General features: G+C 41.3%; 1 protein-coding gene across 4 annotated transcripts in view; it reads right to left on the bottom strand.

Moving 5' to 3' along the window:
• Positions 1–19,214, bottom strand: part of Rasgrf2 (Ras protein specific guanine nucleotide releasing factor 2) — a 232,163-nt gene that overhangs the window by 154,157 nt on the left and 58,792 nt on the right. For all 4 annotated transcript variants that reach the window (XM_031359985.1, XM_031359984.1, XM_031359983.1 and 1 more), the window contains exon 2: positions 10,611–10,717. In XM_031359985.1, the coding sequence (XP_031215845.1) occupies positions 10,611–10,717 (107 nt within the window). The remainder of the gene's footprint in view (positions 1–10,610; positions 10,718–19,214) is intronic.

Raw genomic sequence — 19,214 nt, forward strand, 5'->3', positions numbered from 1 at the left:
AAAAACAAGAAGAAAGAGGAGGAAGGAAAGGAAGAGAAGACAGTTTCACACTGCCAAGGGAAATAAAGTGAAGCTGTGTAAGTCAACATAATGCAAGCAAAACAAAAGACCCATCTGTGGAATACCAACATATGGCATGGCTAGGACACACATGGGCACAAAATATTGGTGTGTAATATTTATAATACAAACCAAACTACCACTGCTTCACACAGGAGAGAAGGGAACATTCAAATGAAATCCTGAAAGCCCAGAGAAAAGACACAATGTGGAATTAATAGTTTTAAGTTATTTTTATAGTGGGCAAGATGTATGTAGCTTAGTTAGAGGTTACTAGATGCTCATCCTGCTCATTTTAGTCCAAGCCATATGTATGAAGTGAACTGTAGCAAAACCCAAGATGAAAACTTTTGGTAAAGGTCTCTAGAGAAAACGTCCAACTTCCAACCTCCAGGGGTACGCTCAGCTTTACAGGGAAGATCACTGGGAACCAGTACTCCCCATTGCAAGAATCTTGATGTCTTTGGGAACAGGAAGGATGTAGGCCAGAAGGCAGCAGTATAATATCTGATTAAACAGCTTTTTAATGTTGGTGGCTGAAGCAAATCTACAGTGTAGATCTTGAGTGCTCCTTCCAGGCTCACTATAGAAGGCTAGTCTCCAGAGTGGGGCTATTGGGAGGTCCTCCAGGCCCACTATGGAAGGCTGGTGCTCTAAGTGAGGCTACTGTGAGGTGCAGGGAACCCTAAGCAGATTATTAGGAACAGACTTTTGAAGGGGATTGTGGGACACTAGTCTTCTTACCATTCTTTTTTACCTCATGTTCATGGGGCAAACCATTTTGCCCCATCACATACTTGTGCAGAAGCTTGCTGCCTCACCATAGGTCTCAAGGAATGGGGACAATCCATCCTGAGCCAGAACATCGGACACAAAATATACCTTTTCTCTTTGCAACAACTGTTTAGAATTTGTAACAATGATCCAAGTGCTCTAACAGATGCCTAGCTTTCCTCAGATCCCTCACGATCAAAGGACTGTCTTCTACACTCTCTGGCTCTCAGGTTCTCTCACATCAGAATCTCCACTCCACTGCCATCAGTACTTCTTGGGTATCACCTTAGCATGAGGTCATGGCACTACTACCCCACCAATATCTCTCTGACGGTTTCCTTGTTCCTGGCTATCCTCTTTCCAGTCATTGACAACCCAAATGTTAAGAAAATAGCAAGAACAATTGTAAAGACAAACCCTTCTCTTCTAAAATGCTCCTCTCCAGTCCACAGTCACAGTTCATGATTTAAATAAGTCACTGTAGGCTGACAGAACATTTTTTTTATAATCCCTTCTAATGCACAAGTCAACATAAAATCAGGCAAAGTAGTGATGCAAGATAAACATAACAGAAAGACAGTGATGCTAAAATTAATTACTTGGAGATGAAGAAGTTTCAGGGCGTACCTCTAAAAGTGAATGGACTGTGTAGCTTAACTTCTTCTAGGAGGACTCTTTGTAAAACAAAATGACAGAAAAAAAGTGTTTGTGAGGATCTGGAAAACTTGAAACCCTTATCTGTTTCTGGTGAGAAATGGCACAGCCCCAAAATGTTGGTCAAAGTGACCATTTGGCATTGTGTTCTTGAAGGTGCATGTCCAAGAGAATTGACAAGGAATCTTGGATACATATATTCATAGCAGCATTCATAATGGAATATAGAGTATACAACCCATCTCTCCATCACCTCATGACTACATAAAAAATATGTAATAAATCCACAGAATGGACAACTCAGATGAATAAAGGACTGAAATGCCAAAAGAACCACTGTCCTAGTACAACATGGGTGGGTCTTGAAACATCATTGAAAGGAAAGACACTAGAAGCCAAGCATGTGTGGTTACTGTTACATGAAATGTCCAGATGGAAAATTCATTAATAAAGTAGATTACTGGCTATATGGGGTAAGTCATGAGATGAAAGGATTGCTGTTTATATATTTATATGTTGAAACTGTTCAGGAATTAGTGTCAAGACTGTGCAACCTTTCAAATATTCTTAATTGTATAACTTTGGATGGAAGATTTTAATAGTATATAAGCCAATTAAATAAAAAATTAATGTTCTAAAATCATCTCCCTCTGAGGTAATATATTTTGATTGGATCATATTTCAAACACTTTGTAAAAAAAAAAGTCCACAGATATAAGGATTAGACAAAAAAGGTGCAGATGATTAACAATGACTATAACAGGCAGATAACAAATTCATCACGCAAAAACTCAGAAAATCAGATAGAACATGGAAAAAACTAATAGAAAAAGTGAGGAAAGGAAAGGAAAGATCAATGCCTATGGAAAATACAGATAAAGATTGATGGTAGCAAAAAAAAAAAAAAAAGGCCAACCTCACAGATGTTCCAGGAAATGTTCATTCCTCTAAGATAATAATTTTATTCATCAATATAAGAATTTTACAAAATGACTCCAGCTTTCTCCTGCCTTGGTGAGACATATTACATTGGCACACACATTTCTGAAAAGCAACTGGGCATGGTGGCAGGAACCGAGAACAAGAGAGAAGCAGAGCACAGTTTGCTTTGAAGACATTCAAGCTGGCTGGGAGAAACAGACATATTAGCAGTTGATGTAATGGTGCCTTGGTGGCCTTGAGAGAAACAAAAGGTTGCAACAGAGGCTCAGACAAGAGAATGGTCAGTCAGTCCTTCTTAATAGAACTAGCCAGGAGTCAAAAAGATGATGCAGGTCACTGAGATCTCCATTCTGAAAGAAAAGTTTGTGTAGGTCACACTAGAAGGGATCTCCCATTTCATAGGTCACACTAGAAGGGACCCCCACTTCATAGGTCACACTAGAAGAGACCCCCCACTTCATAGGTCACACTAGAAGGGACCTCCCACTTCAGAATCCCTGTTTGACTGCTTTACCTGAAGTCTAAGACATAAGAAAGGGGGGTGGCGTGAAGTTTGAAATTTTCAGCTAGGGAAGAGCCTGTGTTGACTGGCTCACTATACCCCAGAATTCAGATCAAGAAGAAATATATATCAGTTAAAATAATATATGTTTTCATTTCTTCAAGCAATACATAGAACTACAGTACAAACCTTTCCACTCTTGAATATTAATTTTCTTGTTTTTTATGAAAATCTGTCATTATAATCCACCATATAAGCAAACTGAAAGAAAAAAAAACCCAAATGATCATCTCACTAGATGCTGAAAAAGCATCTGACAAAGTCCAACACCACTTCTTGATAAAAGTCTTAGAGAGATCAGAGATACAAGGTGCATACCTAAACATATGCAATATATAGCAATATACAGCAAGCCAATAGACAAAATCCAATTTAATGGAGAGAAAATTAAAGAAATTCTATTAAAATTGGGGACAAGACAAGGCTGTCTACTCTCTCCATATCAATTCACTATAGTACTTGAGGTTTTAGCTAGAGCATAAGACAACTAAAAGAGATTAAGGGAATACAGACTGAAAAGAGAGAATTAAAAGTATTGCTATCTGCAGATGACCAGATAGTATTTATGAGTGACCCCAAATATTCTACTGGAGAACTTGTACTGTTGATAAACACCTTCAGCTGGATACAAAATTAACTAAAAAAAAAAAATCAGTAGGCCCCCTATATACAAATGACAAATGGGCTGAGAATAAAATTATGGAACAACCTTCACAATAGCCATAAATAATACAAAATATCTTGGTGTAAATCTAACCCAGCAAGAAAAAGACCTGTGTGACAAAAACTTCAGGTCTTTGAAGAAGGAAATTGAAGAAGACCTCAGAAGATGGAAAGATCTCCCATGCTCATGGATCAGTAGGATTAACATAATAAAAATGGCCATCTTACCAAAAGCAATCAACAAATTCAATACAATTCCCATCAAAATTCCATACAATTCTTTAAGACCTTGAAAGAATAATACTCAATTCCATATGGAAAAACAAAAAACCCAGGACAGCTAAAACTCTTCTGTACAATAAAGGATCTTCTGGAGGTACCACCATCCCCGATTTCAAGCTGTACTACAGAGCAATAGTAATAAAAACCACACAGTATTGGCATAAAAATGGACAGGTTGATCAATGGAATAAATCAAAGACCAAGAAGTAAATCCACACACCTATGGATATTTGATTTTTGACAAGGAAGCCAAAAGTATACAATGATAAAAAGAAAGCATTTTCAACAAATTATGCTGGTTGAATTGAATGTCTGCATGTAGAAGAATGCAAATAGACCCATATTTGTCACCCTGCACAAAACTCAAGCCAAGTGTATCAAAGACTTCAACATAAAAACAGATATACTAAATCTGCTAGAAGAGAAAGTAAGGAATGACCGTGAATGCATTGGCACAGGAGATAAATTCCTGAACATAACACCAATAGTGCAGGCCCTAAGATCAACAATTAATAAATGAAACCTCATGAAACTGAAAAGTTTCTGTAAGGCAAAGGACACAGGAGAGACCAGTTGAGGGGAGGACAGAGGAAGACACAACTGGAATGGGTGTGCATCCCTGGGACGAGCTAGAAACCAAGGACAATGGAAACTCCAAGAATCTATGAAGGTGATCTTAATCAAGACTATTAGCAATGGGGGATATGGAGCCTGAACCAGCCCATCTCCTGTAACCAGGCAAGACTTCCAATGGAGGGATTGGGACATCAACCCAGTCATAAAACCTTCGACCCACAATTTGTCCTGCCTGTAAGATGTACAGGGAATGGCCAACTAATGAGTGGTCCAGCTTGAGACCCATGTCCTGAGAGGGAACCCACACCCTAACACTGGTAATGATACTCTGCTCTACTTGTGGGCAGGAGCCTAGTAAAATCACCATCAGTGAGGCCTCTCCCAGTAACAGATGGAAACTGATACAGAGACCCACGCCAAGCATTAGGCACAGCTTGGGGAATCCAGTGGAAGAGGGAGAGGAAGGATTAGAGGAATCAGAGGGGTCAAGGACACCACAATAAAACCTATAAAATCAACTAATCAAGATGGAACCTCCATCCAGTGAGTCTGCATGAGACTGACCTAGGCCTTCTGCACATATGTTATATATAGTTGTATAGGTTGGTCTTCATGCGGGACTCCTAGCAGAAGGATCAGTGGGTGTCTCTGACTTTGTTGGCTGACTTTCGGACTGTTTCCTCCTACTGAGCTTCATCTAGCCTCAGTAGGAGAGGATGCATCTAGTCTTACTGCAACTTGGTATGCCAGGGCAGGTTGATATTCACAGAGGATTCTTTTTCTGAAGAGAAATGGAGAAAGAGTGGAAGTGGATGGGGGAAGGACTGGGAAGGAAAACTGCAGTTGGGATGTAAAGTAAATAAATTAATTAATAAAAATTATATTTTTAAATGTTTTATAGGAAGTTAATTGAATAAAATAACTTAAACCAATAGTAAATATCAAGGCACTTTCAGCTTATTAGATGTTTTTAGAAAGAACACTTTGGTAACCATGTGGAAGATAGCAACAGAGAACACTGGGAAAAGGGTGGATGAGGTGGCTCAGCAGTCAGCATTTATAACCTTGACCTTGGAAAACTGCCCCAGACACAGAGAGCAGTAGAGACCTGTGGCAATCCACATGCAGAATTCATGGGTGACTCACTGGATGTGAAGAGTGTGTGTGCAAAGATGGATGCTGTGCTGATGCCTTGAGTGGCTGAGTTCTGTAGGAAGAAAGATAGTAGGAGCCACTGAATGAAGACTATGAGTTTGGTTTTAAGCATCAAGGTAACTTTGAGCTCCAAGGAGATGGTACATAGATAATTCAACATAGACAACTGCACATTTGTGAATTGCCACATGCAATGGAGGCAATGTATCTTTCTGGTTAAGTGAACATGCTTTGGAGTAGCCCTGACATTTCTTGAAATCCAGTTCTGCCACATACTTAGCTGGTGGCTTTCACAAGGTCTTCTAAGATTCATGAAATGGAGTTAGTGCTACATATTTATTGATAATTAAATCAAAAGAAGTACACAGTCCACTATGCAGAGAAGGGTGGTGCTAACCACCTGGGTGAATCTTTGGGTAGATACCAAAGAGGAGCAAAGACAAAGCCACACGTCATCAAAAGGCTACAGAGAAGAACAAGCCCAAAAGTGGATTAAAGCTTTCCTTCCCATGAAGAAAATAGGTTAAGGTTTAACTGAAAGAATAAGTTTCTACTTATGTTAAGGAATGACAAGGTAAAAGAAAGGGTAAGTCAAAGCTTTGCTGTGCTCCATCTGACAGCTTCCTGAAATGGAAATATCTGCCATTTCCTTTTTCCATTGAACACTCCCTCCTCAAAGCAAGCCTGAGGTCCCTGTATGAGGTACACATGGAGAAGAGGAAAGAAAACAGAGCTGTGGCTTTGCGCAGATGTGAAGAATATCTGCTTCATGGAAAACCAGCTAAAAGCAGTGGGGTGGTCTGCAACACCAAACACTTAAGCCAAAGATTGGTGCTGGGGCAAACACAACAGTCTCAACATCTCAAAGTCTGACTGTCTTCTGACCCCAGCCCAAACCTAGATCTTGTCTCAGGACAGACCTCACTTCTCGTGTTGTCCCTGGCTACTCATTCTCTCATGACTTACCTGCCACAAGGCAGGCCGGTACCTGAGTATCCTGTGATCTCCTAATTCATCATCCTTATGATCCAGCTCTCCTTTCCAATTCCCTCTCCTGGCCACAGATCAACATCCCAACCCTCAAACTTGCACCAATTCATCATTTCATCTTCTAATGGTTGACATTGTCTAAGACAGAGGGCTAAAGATGGGTTAGATGCCATCATGACCTAATATTGTCGGCATTCAGATGGCCATAAAGTCCATTGTGTGGTGCCCACACACCTCTGAACTTCTTTATCCTTCAGTTCTGGATTGTCACAGTCCAGATCCTGTGGACACTATGCTGAAGCCACTATGCTGGTATGAGCTCAAAAGAGTCCACTGCATCCTCTTCCAGACCAAGAACATCTTAATTCCGAGGTTCTACAGCTCAATGTCACAGCAGTAAAACACTAAATGGATGTCACATAAGCCAAGAAGTCTGTAGGATCCACAAACGATTAGATCAGTTTCTAAATATTCTCACATACTCAGCTACTTCAACTTAGTCTGACACATATGGCTAAGAAAGTAAAGAAAGAACATCAGTCATTGGTGCTGCTCTAGTTCCATCCTCAAGTGGCAAATCATTTATAAAATAACCATAATCTTAAGTGTCATTTAAATGGTCTGGCTTCAACTTACATAAACAAAAAGAAGGCTGAGTCTTGGTAGCAGCTTCCCATATACCCATGCCATAACATGTATGGAATGAAATCCTAAGTGTATTAGTGTTCTAGAATTTTCATGTTGAGGAACTATGTGCAAAACTTTGCATCAACATTCCTGGACTGAGTCATAACTTCAAGATGAAAACATTAATCCCAGCGATTTTATTTTCTGGACCAGATTCAGAGGAAGAAGTAAGCAACTGAACATCCCCGAAAATGATTCAAAGATCTTCTCATAGCAAATGGTGGCAAGATAGCTACTCTGACATAGGAGCCAACACAACAGTGTGCCTTTCACGGTGCATATAGACAGTGCCTCCAGGCTGCATTTTAGGAAAGAGTAGATGAGAAACAGTCGTCTTGTGTGATGTCTACAGGAGGATTTGTAACTCAGAAAAGAACAAACCTTGTGCTACACAGTTACTGGTTAATCAAAAGCTCCAACTTTTCTGGAGTTGTTTGTACTAAAAAAAAAAAAAAGGCAGAGCATTTTTTCTGAGTTATTAATTCTTAATTTAGAAAATGAATATTTCAGAATCACTTCAGTTCAAAAAGGCAAATATAAGGTCTCAGATATAAAGGTGGTGAGATCCAGAGGAGTCATCAAAGATCTCAGTCTCAGGCATTAAATCAAAGGAAAGCAAGAATAACAGAAGCATCGAAGCATCAAGGGGGAAAGAAAGATCAACTACTAAGACTAAGCAGATCTTGAAATCTCAGAGAAAAAAAATATTTACCATTCTGCCGTGTGAATCACTTAAGTGGTACTCAAATGTGCCTCCAGATAGACTCACACATGCCTTAGATTTCATGAGATCTCAAATACAACTAATTACTGACCACATCAACACCTGTAACAAAATCTTAACCATGATGTCACAAAACAAACAAAAAATTCCCTTCTGAAAGCCATACATTTTTAAAGTAATTCACACTGTGGTAAATTTGCCGAAAATCTTTGCTTGGCAACTGTAAAGTCATTTGTGGTAGTCAATGGCTCCTGCTCTTCTGGAATGTAAAATAAGGTCAAATGCACATGTTTCAAATTACATACTTCATTTTAATGCTCAGGTAGAGTAGAATAGACATAGCCACAAAGACTCTGAGTGTAAACGGCCCCAGGGCTCTACCTTGCCATCTTGATGCATCTTTCGTCTCTGAAGACCCGACTTTCTTTCTCTAGCAAGTCATTCTGCATTAGCCCCAACTGTGGAGCTCAGACAGCCAGCACCAGGGCAATGAGCAGTATGCCTGCTCCCCAACCCCATATCACAGAGCAATGTGCAGTGTGTCTGCCCCACACAGACACACATCACAGAGCAATGAGCAGTATGCCTGCTCCCCCAACCCCATATCACAGAGCAATGAGAAGTATGCCTGGCCCTCACATCACAGACCATCCCTGGGGACTAGCATTTATTGCTGTCTGCATCTCAGAAAACTACTTAAAAGATGAGAAGAGAAAAGAAGTGTTTTGTAATTGATACCTTTTCCTTTCAACCCTGACCTCCCATTTTTCTACTTTCATCTTTGAAGAGAGGAAGAGAAAAAGAGATAGAAGAAAACATGAGCAGAGGAAGAAGATGAGGAGAAGAGCAACAATTTGGAGCTCTGGTTAAAGGTTGTGAGGTCTGACAGACTCACGTGGTGCTGCAGCTGAACAACCTTGTGTTAGCTCTTGCCCAATCAGGTTGACTTTCTGTTTTCTCATTTGTCAAGTTGGGCTGTTGGTACGTAACTAAGTTACTACAAATAATATAAAAGATGAGTGTGCGAAGCACTTAGCATTGCAAAGTGGTCCTTACAAAGCAGGAAGGCCAGGGAAGTTTCCAGAAAGAGAAGGGAGAAATCATTGAGGACTGATTCTTTGTTTTGTTTTGTTTTGTTTTGTTTTCTATTAAACCAACATGGAGGTCTCTGATTACCTGTCAAACAATTAGCTTATGCATTTCATTTAACAATGAATGTGCCCTAAATCTTCCTCTTGAGTCTCAAGGTCTCAGGAAGGAAGAAAACGCGGAAAATAACTCGAGTTGCTAAGTATCTGCATGCAATGCATACACAATGAGGTGCAGCAGAGTTTGGAGTGGATTGAAGAGGTCCCAGTGTCTCAGGGAGAGAGAGAGAGAGAGAGAGAGAGAGAGAGAGAGAGAGAGAAGATGCTTGAGAATGGGTGGGGAAGGGGCTTGTCGGAGGCACAGGAAGAAGATGTCCCATGGCTGAGTTTTGCTTTGAAATATCAGAAAGATGAAATGAAGAGCTAAGCATGAAGGTGAAATGAAGTCACCTGTGCTGAAAAAGTGTGGCCCATAGGCAAGTCTGTGGTGCATTTTCCTGATTGACAAGTGATGTGGGAGGGCTCAAGTCACTGTAGGCAGTGCCACTTCAGCACTGGTGGCCTTTAGCATGATAAGAGACCAGGCTGAGCAAGCCATGGTAGGCAAGCTAGTAAGCAGTGTCCTCCGTGGCCTCTGCATCAGCTCTCGCCTCCACGTTCCTGCCTTGAGTTCCTGCCCTGACTTCCTGGATGATGGATTTAAGCTATAAGATGAACTAAATAAACCCTTTCCTCCTTGGGTCATTTTGGTCAGAGTTTTTATGAAAACAATAGACACGTAACCTGGACAGCATCCCAGGCTGGGAAGTAGATGCACAAAAAGCAGCAAGCAAAACAGAAACAAAGGAACTAGACTTGAATCAAGTAAACAAAAAGGGTGTTTGCCTCACCCCCTCCTCCTTCAGATTTCTCACTCCTGTCTAATAGACTGTATTTACAGTCCTGGTATTAGGAGAAAATAAGCAACATTTTTCTATTTTTCTATTTCAGTAGTTAGAGTTTGTTACTACCATTTTCAACAATGGGACTGCATGGGCAGGGGGTGGAGGCTAGGAGTTACAAAGGGGGGGAGCTCCACTGGGCACATATCCAGCTCTGTCACTCCTAGCTGTGTGACCTAACCTTCCAGGGCCCCTCCTTCCTTATTCAAAGAACAAGAAGTGTAAACTCCCTGTAGCAGACTGCTTGGAGGGGTGGCCATACATTTAATACATTCCCTAATTAAGAAGCACTTAGTCAGTGCATAGAATGTGGGAAGAAATCCATGTCTACTGCCAGCAATTGTTATTGTTTATGTCTGTTACTTTATCTTTAACTGTAACAGAGCCACAGGAAATACAAACAACTACTTCACACATGATACAAGGAGGTACCAAGGTGAGACCACAATGACTAGATCCTCCAGAAGTGGCAGCCATGATGAGCCCCATCAGAAGCCAGACCTGCCCCACACCTGGCTTGGTGAATGGCCTCCATCCACTCTTTCCCAGCCTGCTCCTCCTCACAGCGCAGCTCCAGTGGTTTCTGGCCGTCGTGCCCAAAAAGGACAGTGAAGTAATACTGCAAAAGAAAAAGAAACGCAAAAAGGTTTACTTTTCAGGAGCAGAAAGATAATAACCCAGTATTTGCCTACGAAAGGTATAAACTGACAAAATCTACCAGCATGATGTAAGTCATATTTCAAACTGTAATAGCATGCCTGGTCCAGCCAGAAATGTCTTTGCACCTTGGCTGTGACAGCGAGCATTTTAACACCCCTCAGTAGCACACAGCCCACAGCCCTACTGCACTGCATATTTTTATTTAAGAACAAAAAGAACATTGCACCAATTTGCCAATGAAGAATAAAAAGTTAAAGCTAACATGAAAACATTTCCTTCCAGAAGCCTTCGTTATGGAGTGTGTGGTAAAGCAGTAGGGAGCAGGAGTTTACTCCACTGGACAAGCCGATTCTATTACCTGACCTATACTATATCCAGGCTCCATTCTGAGACGTGCTATGGCTATAACTACATCTAATTGCTGCTTTTGCCTCTTCTGCAGCCTTAGCAAGCACTATGTCACAGACAAATTATATTTAGCATGGGAAGGGAATATAGTTGACATCCTGGTGGTAAATCAGAATCAGAATCTTGTTTTGATGAGTGTAATCTAATTTTTTGTTGGATAGAAGAAGAAAAAAGAGAAGTGGTTTTATCAGGATTAAAATTATTTTTCTCATTTGAACTTTATTTATAACCATCCCAAGCTGGAAACAATGCAAATATCCTCTTACGAGTGAGTAAATAGACAAATTCTGGTACACCTTCCCAGCAGAACACTCTTCATCAGTAAAAAGGAACAATTCTTGATAAAGTCAGCAACTTGAATGCTTCTCAAAAGTACTGAATAACACTAAGAAATCAGCCTCAAAGGGTTACACTCTGGAGGACTAGAGAGCCAACACTGTGGTAGAGATCTCTCATTGTTTTTGCAAAAGATCTGACTCTCTTCCCAGCACCCATGTCAGACTGTCTGTAACCAGCCTTTCACCCCAGTCCCAGTGAAGACAACACCCTCTTCTGGCCTCTGAGGATACTTAAACACATGTGCACACACACACACACACATACACACTTAAAATACAAAAAAAATTTAAAGTTTTATACTCTATAATTTCCTTTATGTGTTACTACTGAAAGAATAGCAGAAAACAAATCAATTTTTTTCTGGGATCCAGGGAAGAAGTATGTGTTTATAAAGGAACACTACAAGAACTTTTGCCGAGATCTCTCCTTCATCTCCTGTATTCCCTTAAAAACAAACAACCCAGATCATTGACTTATGAGTATAGATCAATATGTCATTAGGAGTCATTTAATTGCTATCCCTTTATCAGAATAACAGTATAGGTTTTCCCCTAGGCCTATGTCCTATGTAGTCTCAGATTCTTAGCTATTTTAATAGTGTTAGGAAGGGGTTCATCTCATGGAGTCGTCCTTACATCCAATCAAAAAGTGGCTGGTTACTGTCATGACATATGTGCCACTATTGCATAAGTCTATCTTGCAGACAGGTGATTTTTGTAGGACGAAGGATTTGTAGATGGGTGTTGTTGATGATTACCTTGTCCTCTAGTAGCAGAGTAAAGTACCTTCCAGAACCATGAATGCTAATCAGTAGGAATAAAGCTTCTAGTAAGGTACCAGCTTGACTTCTCCATGCTGAATGACATAAGTAAATGTACTGGCTAGTTTTATACCAATCTGACACAAGCTAGAGTCATCAGAGAGGAGGAAGCCTCAACTGAGAAAATTCCTCTCTAAGGCCAGCTGTGGGCAAGCATATATGGTATTTTCTTAATTAATGATTGATATGGGAGAATCCTGCCCATTGTGGGTGGTGTCATCCCAGTGCGGGTAGTCCTAAGTTCTATAAGAAAGCTGGCTGAGCAAGCCAGGAGGAGCAAACCAGTACATAGCATCCCTCCATGGCCTCTGTATCAGCTCCTGCCTCCAGGTTCCTGTCCTGTTTGAGTTCCTTTCCTGACTTTCTTTGATGATGAACAATGTGGAAGTGTGAGCCAAATAAACCCTTTCCTCCTCAACTTACTTTTTGGTCACAGTGTTTCATTGCAACAATGGAAACCCTAACTAAGACCCTCACCACCAGGTTGTGGAGAGCAATCAATAACCCTGACAGTTGTGTCTTCTACATACAACAGAATTGATGCATATAAGAGCTTACAGAGACTATGGGAGTGTACGTGGTAGCTGTACAGGTTAAAGTGCCCCAGCACTGAGAAGAGAAAAGGAGACCAAAGTCTCACCCTTAGCCATTTGCAACTGATACTCCTGAGAAAGAGAAAATCCATTTCTCTAATAAGGTGTCACTTCGTATGTCAAGCATTCGCCATGGCAGGCCTCATGCCCCATGTAGCTGGCCAACATGAACAAATCCCTTGGCATGTTTTGTTTTGTTTTGTTTTGGCATGTCTATCTTGTTGGCTTTTTTTTTTTAACTTTCATCTTTGTTTGTTTGTTTGTTGAGACAGAGAACATGAAGTTGGGTGGGTAGAGAGGTGGAGAGGATCTAGGAGGAGTTGAGAAAAGAGAACATGATCAATGCCTATTTTAAGAAAAGTTTTTGTTTTGTTTTTTAATTAAGAATAAAATCCTAACCCAGAACTGGTGCTTTGGTGATCAGGTCAGATTTCCCTTCTTGTGTTAATATTGCCAATATTGCTGATGTAGGCAGTGAGCTCCTCAGCCAGAGATCCTGTCTCTCTGCAGGCTCAGTTTCTGCGGTTTTAGCAACACTCAGCTACTGCAGATTAGCAACAATGTTGCTCCAGAGCTCCTCCCTGTCACTCTGCAGTCTCAGCTACTGGGGATTAGGAACAATGTTTCTCCAAGGCATCCCACCCTCAGAGATGGGATGTTCCAGCTTCTAGCCTGATTGTTATCTCACTCCATTCTTCAAATGCTGCCCAGGAATACTCTGCCGGTGGTGGAGTTTCCAGGCCTGACACTTTGGTTTTGTACAGCAGAAAGTATTGTATGCTTTTAAACCATCAACGTTTCTATGATTGCCTACATCATCTTAATTTTTATGCCATTTGATACTTCACTGATGTTTACAGAAGAGGCAGACAAGAGCATTATGATCATGATTTCTAGTGTATGAACTTTCTACACTTCCCTAAGGTTAACTACCAAAAATGAAACAAAACTAGCAAACAAACAAAAAGTACATCCGTGCTTCAAAAAGGGTTCTAAGAGAGAGGAGAAGCAGACAAGTGGTTGCAGGGGATAAGGGAGGGTAAGGGCAATGGAGGGGGAACCGCCAATATGCATAGAGACCTCACTGTTTACTTATTTATTTGACTAGTGGCCTTTCTTTCTAGAGCAGCTTAGAAAGAAAGACTGAAAATGTTATCCTCACAAAGCCGAAGAGGCTCCATCTTGTCCATATGGGGATGTTCATGGCATTGTGTCTTATTATTATTAACCTATTTCACATTAGGGTTTGTTCTTTGTGCTGTAGACATTGGGTTTTGAAACATGCACCATATTGCCTATTTACCATTACAGTGTTTTCTTTTGGGCGATGAAAATGCTCTGGTGTTAGGCAGTGCTGATGGTTCACAGCCTTGTGAATACATGCAAAACAATTAAATTGTAACACAGCCAATGTTGGGGTAGGATTTCTATTTCAGTTTTTTTTAAATGAGAAAAATTGCAGCAAGAACAAAGGAGGGAGACACACAGATATGGTGGTGATTTGGTTTAGTGGTTTCTAGTTACTCTCATCCATTCACGACATCTTTCTCAGGATTTTTAAGCTTGAATAAGCTGGTTTTCTTTTGGATCTGTCATTTACTGAAAAGCATTGATGGAGCTGGTGCTGTTAGGGATCCTCTGAAGGATAAAAAGTTAACCCAGCCTGCCCTTAAAACTGGTCTTCAAGCCCTTAAATGAACATAACCTTTCAAACTACTCTCTTAGCTGCAGAGCTTACTTCTGACCTGGATTCCTGCTAGTACTGGCCCTGCTGCCCATAGTGGCAGTGGCGATGCATATTTCCCTACCTTCTCACCAAGCCTTTTCTCTCCCCTTTAGCACTGTTCTCCTGGCTACTTGTTTCTCTTACATTTGCATGCACATTGGAGGTATGGAGAGAGTAATGGGCATACTTGGGGTCATGAATTCTAAAGTATACATCAAACACTCTAATATGGGTATATGTAGAAACCCAAGCTAGGACACAGAGCCTGCCAAAAGACCACTGTGGGTGAACATGCTAGAGAAAAGGCTCAGTGGTTAGGGCTACCTACTCCTCTTTCAGAGGACCTGAGTTTGGTTCCCATGAACTCTCAGAACTGTCCATAACTCCAGTTCCAGGGACTCTGATGCTTTTGATCTCCATTGGCAACTATACACATACACAGAGAGAGAGGGGAGAGAGAGAGAGATCTAAAATACGAAAGTAAATATTAAGGAAGAATGCCCTCTGGACAGGCACAATAAAAAGCAGTTTGAAGCCCTTCTAAGACCATCAGGAAAACATAAGAAGAAAATAATGTATCTCACTCAATGACAAGGGGACAGAATATCAGTTTAAGCCAAAGAAAGAAGGGAAGATACAGAAGGATGAAAGGGACAGATGGTAGGAGAAACGGAGAAAGGCAGGGAGGGGAGAGAAAGGCTGTTTAACCAAATAGACAAATGAGCTTGGGGGCCAGAGACTACCAGCTCTAACCCACCTGAGATGGTTGTGCTCTTCCAAAGCCCTTTCCACGGTGCCACTGCAGCTTTAAGCAACAGCTGCTGTCTAGATTTTGAATGTGAGAGTTATGTAACAATGGCTTCCCAATATTCTTGAATACTATGATGTCTTTATCCTAGGTTCAGCTGTTGCCTCAAGACGACACGCAAAAATCAGAGCCATACGACTGGGTGAGGCATGGAAGGACCTTGTCCAACTCAGAAGGGAGAAAACCAAGAATCTGTTTTGAGCTTTGCTCACTTAAGGTCATGGAGGGGTTACATGGGAAGCCATCAGATTCTAGGCAATCTCAGGTTTTCTCCCAGAAAATTATGTGTGCTGAGGTCCACCCTACCATCTCCTTGGGAATGAGAGTAGAGCATCCTCCTGGCTTTTGAGGGGGCTCCCAGCAGGTGACTCACACAAGTTCTGTTTTTTTCTTTCCAAGTTAATATCTGGCCAGCTTAGACTCTCAAAGGCTATTTCCTGGGAGCTGCAAGTCAGGAGGTTGAAAGAAAAACACTCATTTGGAGAGTGTACTCCCAATGAAAGGCAAAGGAAAGAATAGTGAGTGTTTTATCCCAGATATTGGCCACATCTTAGTGTGCCTGGAAACCAGCAAGATCGAACTAAATATACCAGCAGCTTGTAGCCCAAAGAGGTCCAAGTCCTGTATGGTGCCAAGGACACAAAAAAGGTGATCATGGGATCCAGGTTCACTATGAGATTTAGATGCATTCCCTACTTCTGCGTGGGCGTCCACTGCTGTAGAGCCCAAGGGGCCATGCCTAAAGACTGAGCTCTAACAGCTGGCTACACACAGAGGAAGCCATGGTGGGCCCCACTTAAGAAAGCCACAGTAGGCATGGGGGAGAGTGAGATAGGACCACCAGGGACTCAGGCACAGCAGGTGCCTGGCTGTTCTTTGAGCTTCAACCATAATGGGGTGGCTTTTGCTTCACACTGGGCCATCTGCGGCCATGATACTAATTACCAACACAGACTGTCTGGGAGGAAAACGTGACTGGAGAACTCTGTGTGATATTAGAATAGTCAAAAAGCATGCTGGGCGTATCCAAGATTCTATCTTGGGGCCCAGCAAAGCTGCTCTAAAACAGACAAAAACATCTCTGTTATCCACCTCCCCTCACACCAGATCTCATCCGATGTGACAATTATTCTTTTTTAAAAACTAAAACCATTAGTTCAAAGATCTTATTAACCTCCAGCACTGGAGATGTACTTGAGTCTAATTTTATGTAAAAGATAAACAAAATATTGACTCAATTACTCCTCAGGTTCTCTGTGAATGCCATCGAGAACTGAGGACTCTGGATCATGCCTGGGATAAAACCCACTACAGTTCCCTATGGACAGTCCCACATCCTGCAAAGAACAGCTGTGCCTGGATCTTAAACTCTGGCACAGGCAAAGGATGAAATGCAATAAACTTGGGAGAGAAACCTGATAAAATGCCTCTGAGCAGGAGCAGCATTGGATTTAACATTAGATCTAATAAAAGCCCACTTAAATTTAAGAGAAAAAGAATGGACAGTCAGTAAAAGAACAAAGGACAATCTTCTAAGGGGTGGCAATTGGCTAGTTTCTGCCTAAAGTCAATGCCCAAGCCAGAAGCACTCAGTGACCTGGTCTGGTCTAAGAGTTGTATGGTGCCTCCTCAGCTGTTGCTGCCTGGGAGCCCAATTAAAAGGCACCTTTAAAGACAGCCAGGCAATCCCATTAGCAGAGTATGTGCAAAGGTTAAACCATGCTGCAGGCACAGAAATGATAGGAAGAACAATGAAGTGCAGCTTCCACTTCCCAAGTTGGCTTAAATCAAACACTGGCTCTTCATAAGCCTGTATGCAGATAGCTCAAGCCTGTAATCACAGTTCTTAAAGGCTGAGGTAGGAAGATCTTGAGTTTTAGGCCAACCTAGGTTGTGTGATGAGTTCAAAGCTAGCCTGAGCTACACAGGCCAGATAGATAGATAGATAGATAGATAGATAGATAGATAGATAGATAGATAGATAGATAGATAGATTGGATGAGGAAGAAGAAAGAGAACTAAGTACTGGGGATATAATGTAGTGGTAGAATGCTTGATTTGCTAAATAATTCAATCCTCAGCACTGTTAGAAAAGAAGGAAGGAAGGAAGGAAGGAAGGAAGGAAGGAAGGAAGGAAGGAAGGAAGGAAGGAAGTTCATTTTCTTTGTGTCATCGGGCCTCTCTAGGATGCAAGTGATATGGATCTACATCAGACCTAATGAACCACAGGTCCCTTGGGTGTCGACATTAGCAGCAGACCCCCTGGTAGTACTCATGAGCACTGTTCCTCTCCAGTAATTTCAAAGAGACGTTTCAAAATCCTGAATAAAGGAAAATGACAAACTAACAGCTCCGTAGTCTTGTTCACATCCTGAAGTCCACCCTGTACAAAAGTCACAGAATTTTCTTTCTTTACGGTTTCTTCTTACTGAACTTTCTTGACATGTATAACAGAAAGGTCAGCTCTTCTCATAGAGTCCATCCCTGATGCCACTGACCCAAAAGATTCACTCCTTCCTCTAGGTGTCAGCAGTTCTGGGAGCCTTCTCTCATAGGCCTGCAGAGCTGACCACTGATGCGTCACATCCTTGCCAGCCTTGACCCATTCTTCTCTGAAATTACCACTGTGCTGTGCTGTGTGTGTGTGTGTGTGTGTGTGTGCGCACACACACACACACATACACATCCTATAGTCAGTGAAGAAATACAAAATGTAACTGACTAATATCCTTGCTTCAGACAGCTGTCTACAGTGATCAGTTGCATTACTATATAGTCTCAGAATTTTAACTAATTATAGGTAAATGATTATAAGGGAAAAGAAATGATTATAAGGTATCACACAGCATTAGGAAAGTTGAGAATCACTGCTCTATGTTGGCCAGGCTGGCCTCAAACTCAAGAGATGAGCCTGCCCCTGCCTCCTGAGGGCTGGGATTAAAAGCATGTCACCACCCTAGCTATTTAATCCTTTTAAAAAACTATACATAGGCCCACATGATACTGGTTATCTGTAGGAAATAAATGATTCTGATGTAAATAGTGATGTTCAAGTTAAGATGAAAAATGAATTGTAAGATTCCTTTAAAATGTATGGCAGGTTTCTTTAAACGCAAGGCTCTTTACACACATTGTTACACCACTGTAACCCTGATCCACAGCTTTGCTTTCTGAAGTTCCGGATACCCATAATAGTCTGAAAACACTAAATGAAAAAAATCCATAAATAAGTGACTCACTGCTTGTCATTCTGAGCTCTGTGAGGACATCTCACATGGTCCAGCATCCTACCAGGATGTGAGTCATGGCTCAGGCACAGCATCCCCATACACAACCCGCCTACATACTGGTTACTCAGTAGCCCTTGGATTATCAGACTGTTGCGGCCCTACAGTACTTGGTGACTCTTATTGTTAATTAATTCAGCAAAGTACCAGAGTAGTAAGGATGGTGATTTGAAAATGCCAAAGGGAAGCCACTGGGAAAAAATAAAAGGAGAATCATTTGCAGAGTTTGCTAAGGTCTATGACCAGTTTCACACTATGCCTAATGTGCAAGCATTATAGTTAGATATGTACAGGAAAAAAGCACACTATTTGGAGTTAAGTGCAACCATGGTTTCAGACATCCATCAAAGGTGTTACAATGTAGGTCGTCATTACAAACCTATGTCTGGATGATAATGTGGATTTTCATGCTCTTTCCATTTCTCAGTGTTCCATTGAGAACAAAGTTTAGATAACATACAGGTAATGCCAACCT

The sequence above is a fragment of the Mastomys coucha genome, unplaced genomic scaffold (genome assembly GCF_008632895.1).
Source record: "Mastomys coucha isolate ucsf_1 unplaced genomic scaffold, UCSF_Mcou_1 pScaffold8, whole genome shotgun sequence".
In the NCBI taxonomy this organism is placed as follows: Eukaryota; Metazoa; Chordata; class Mammalia; order Rodentia; family Muridae; genus Mastomys; species Mastomys coucha.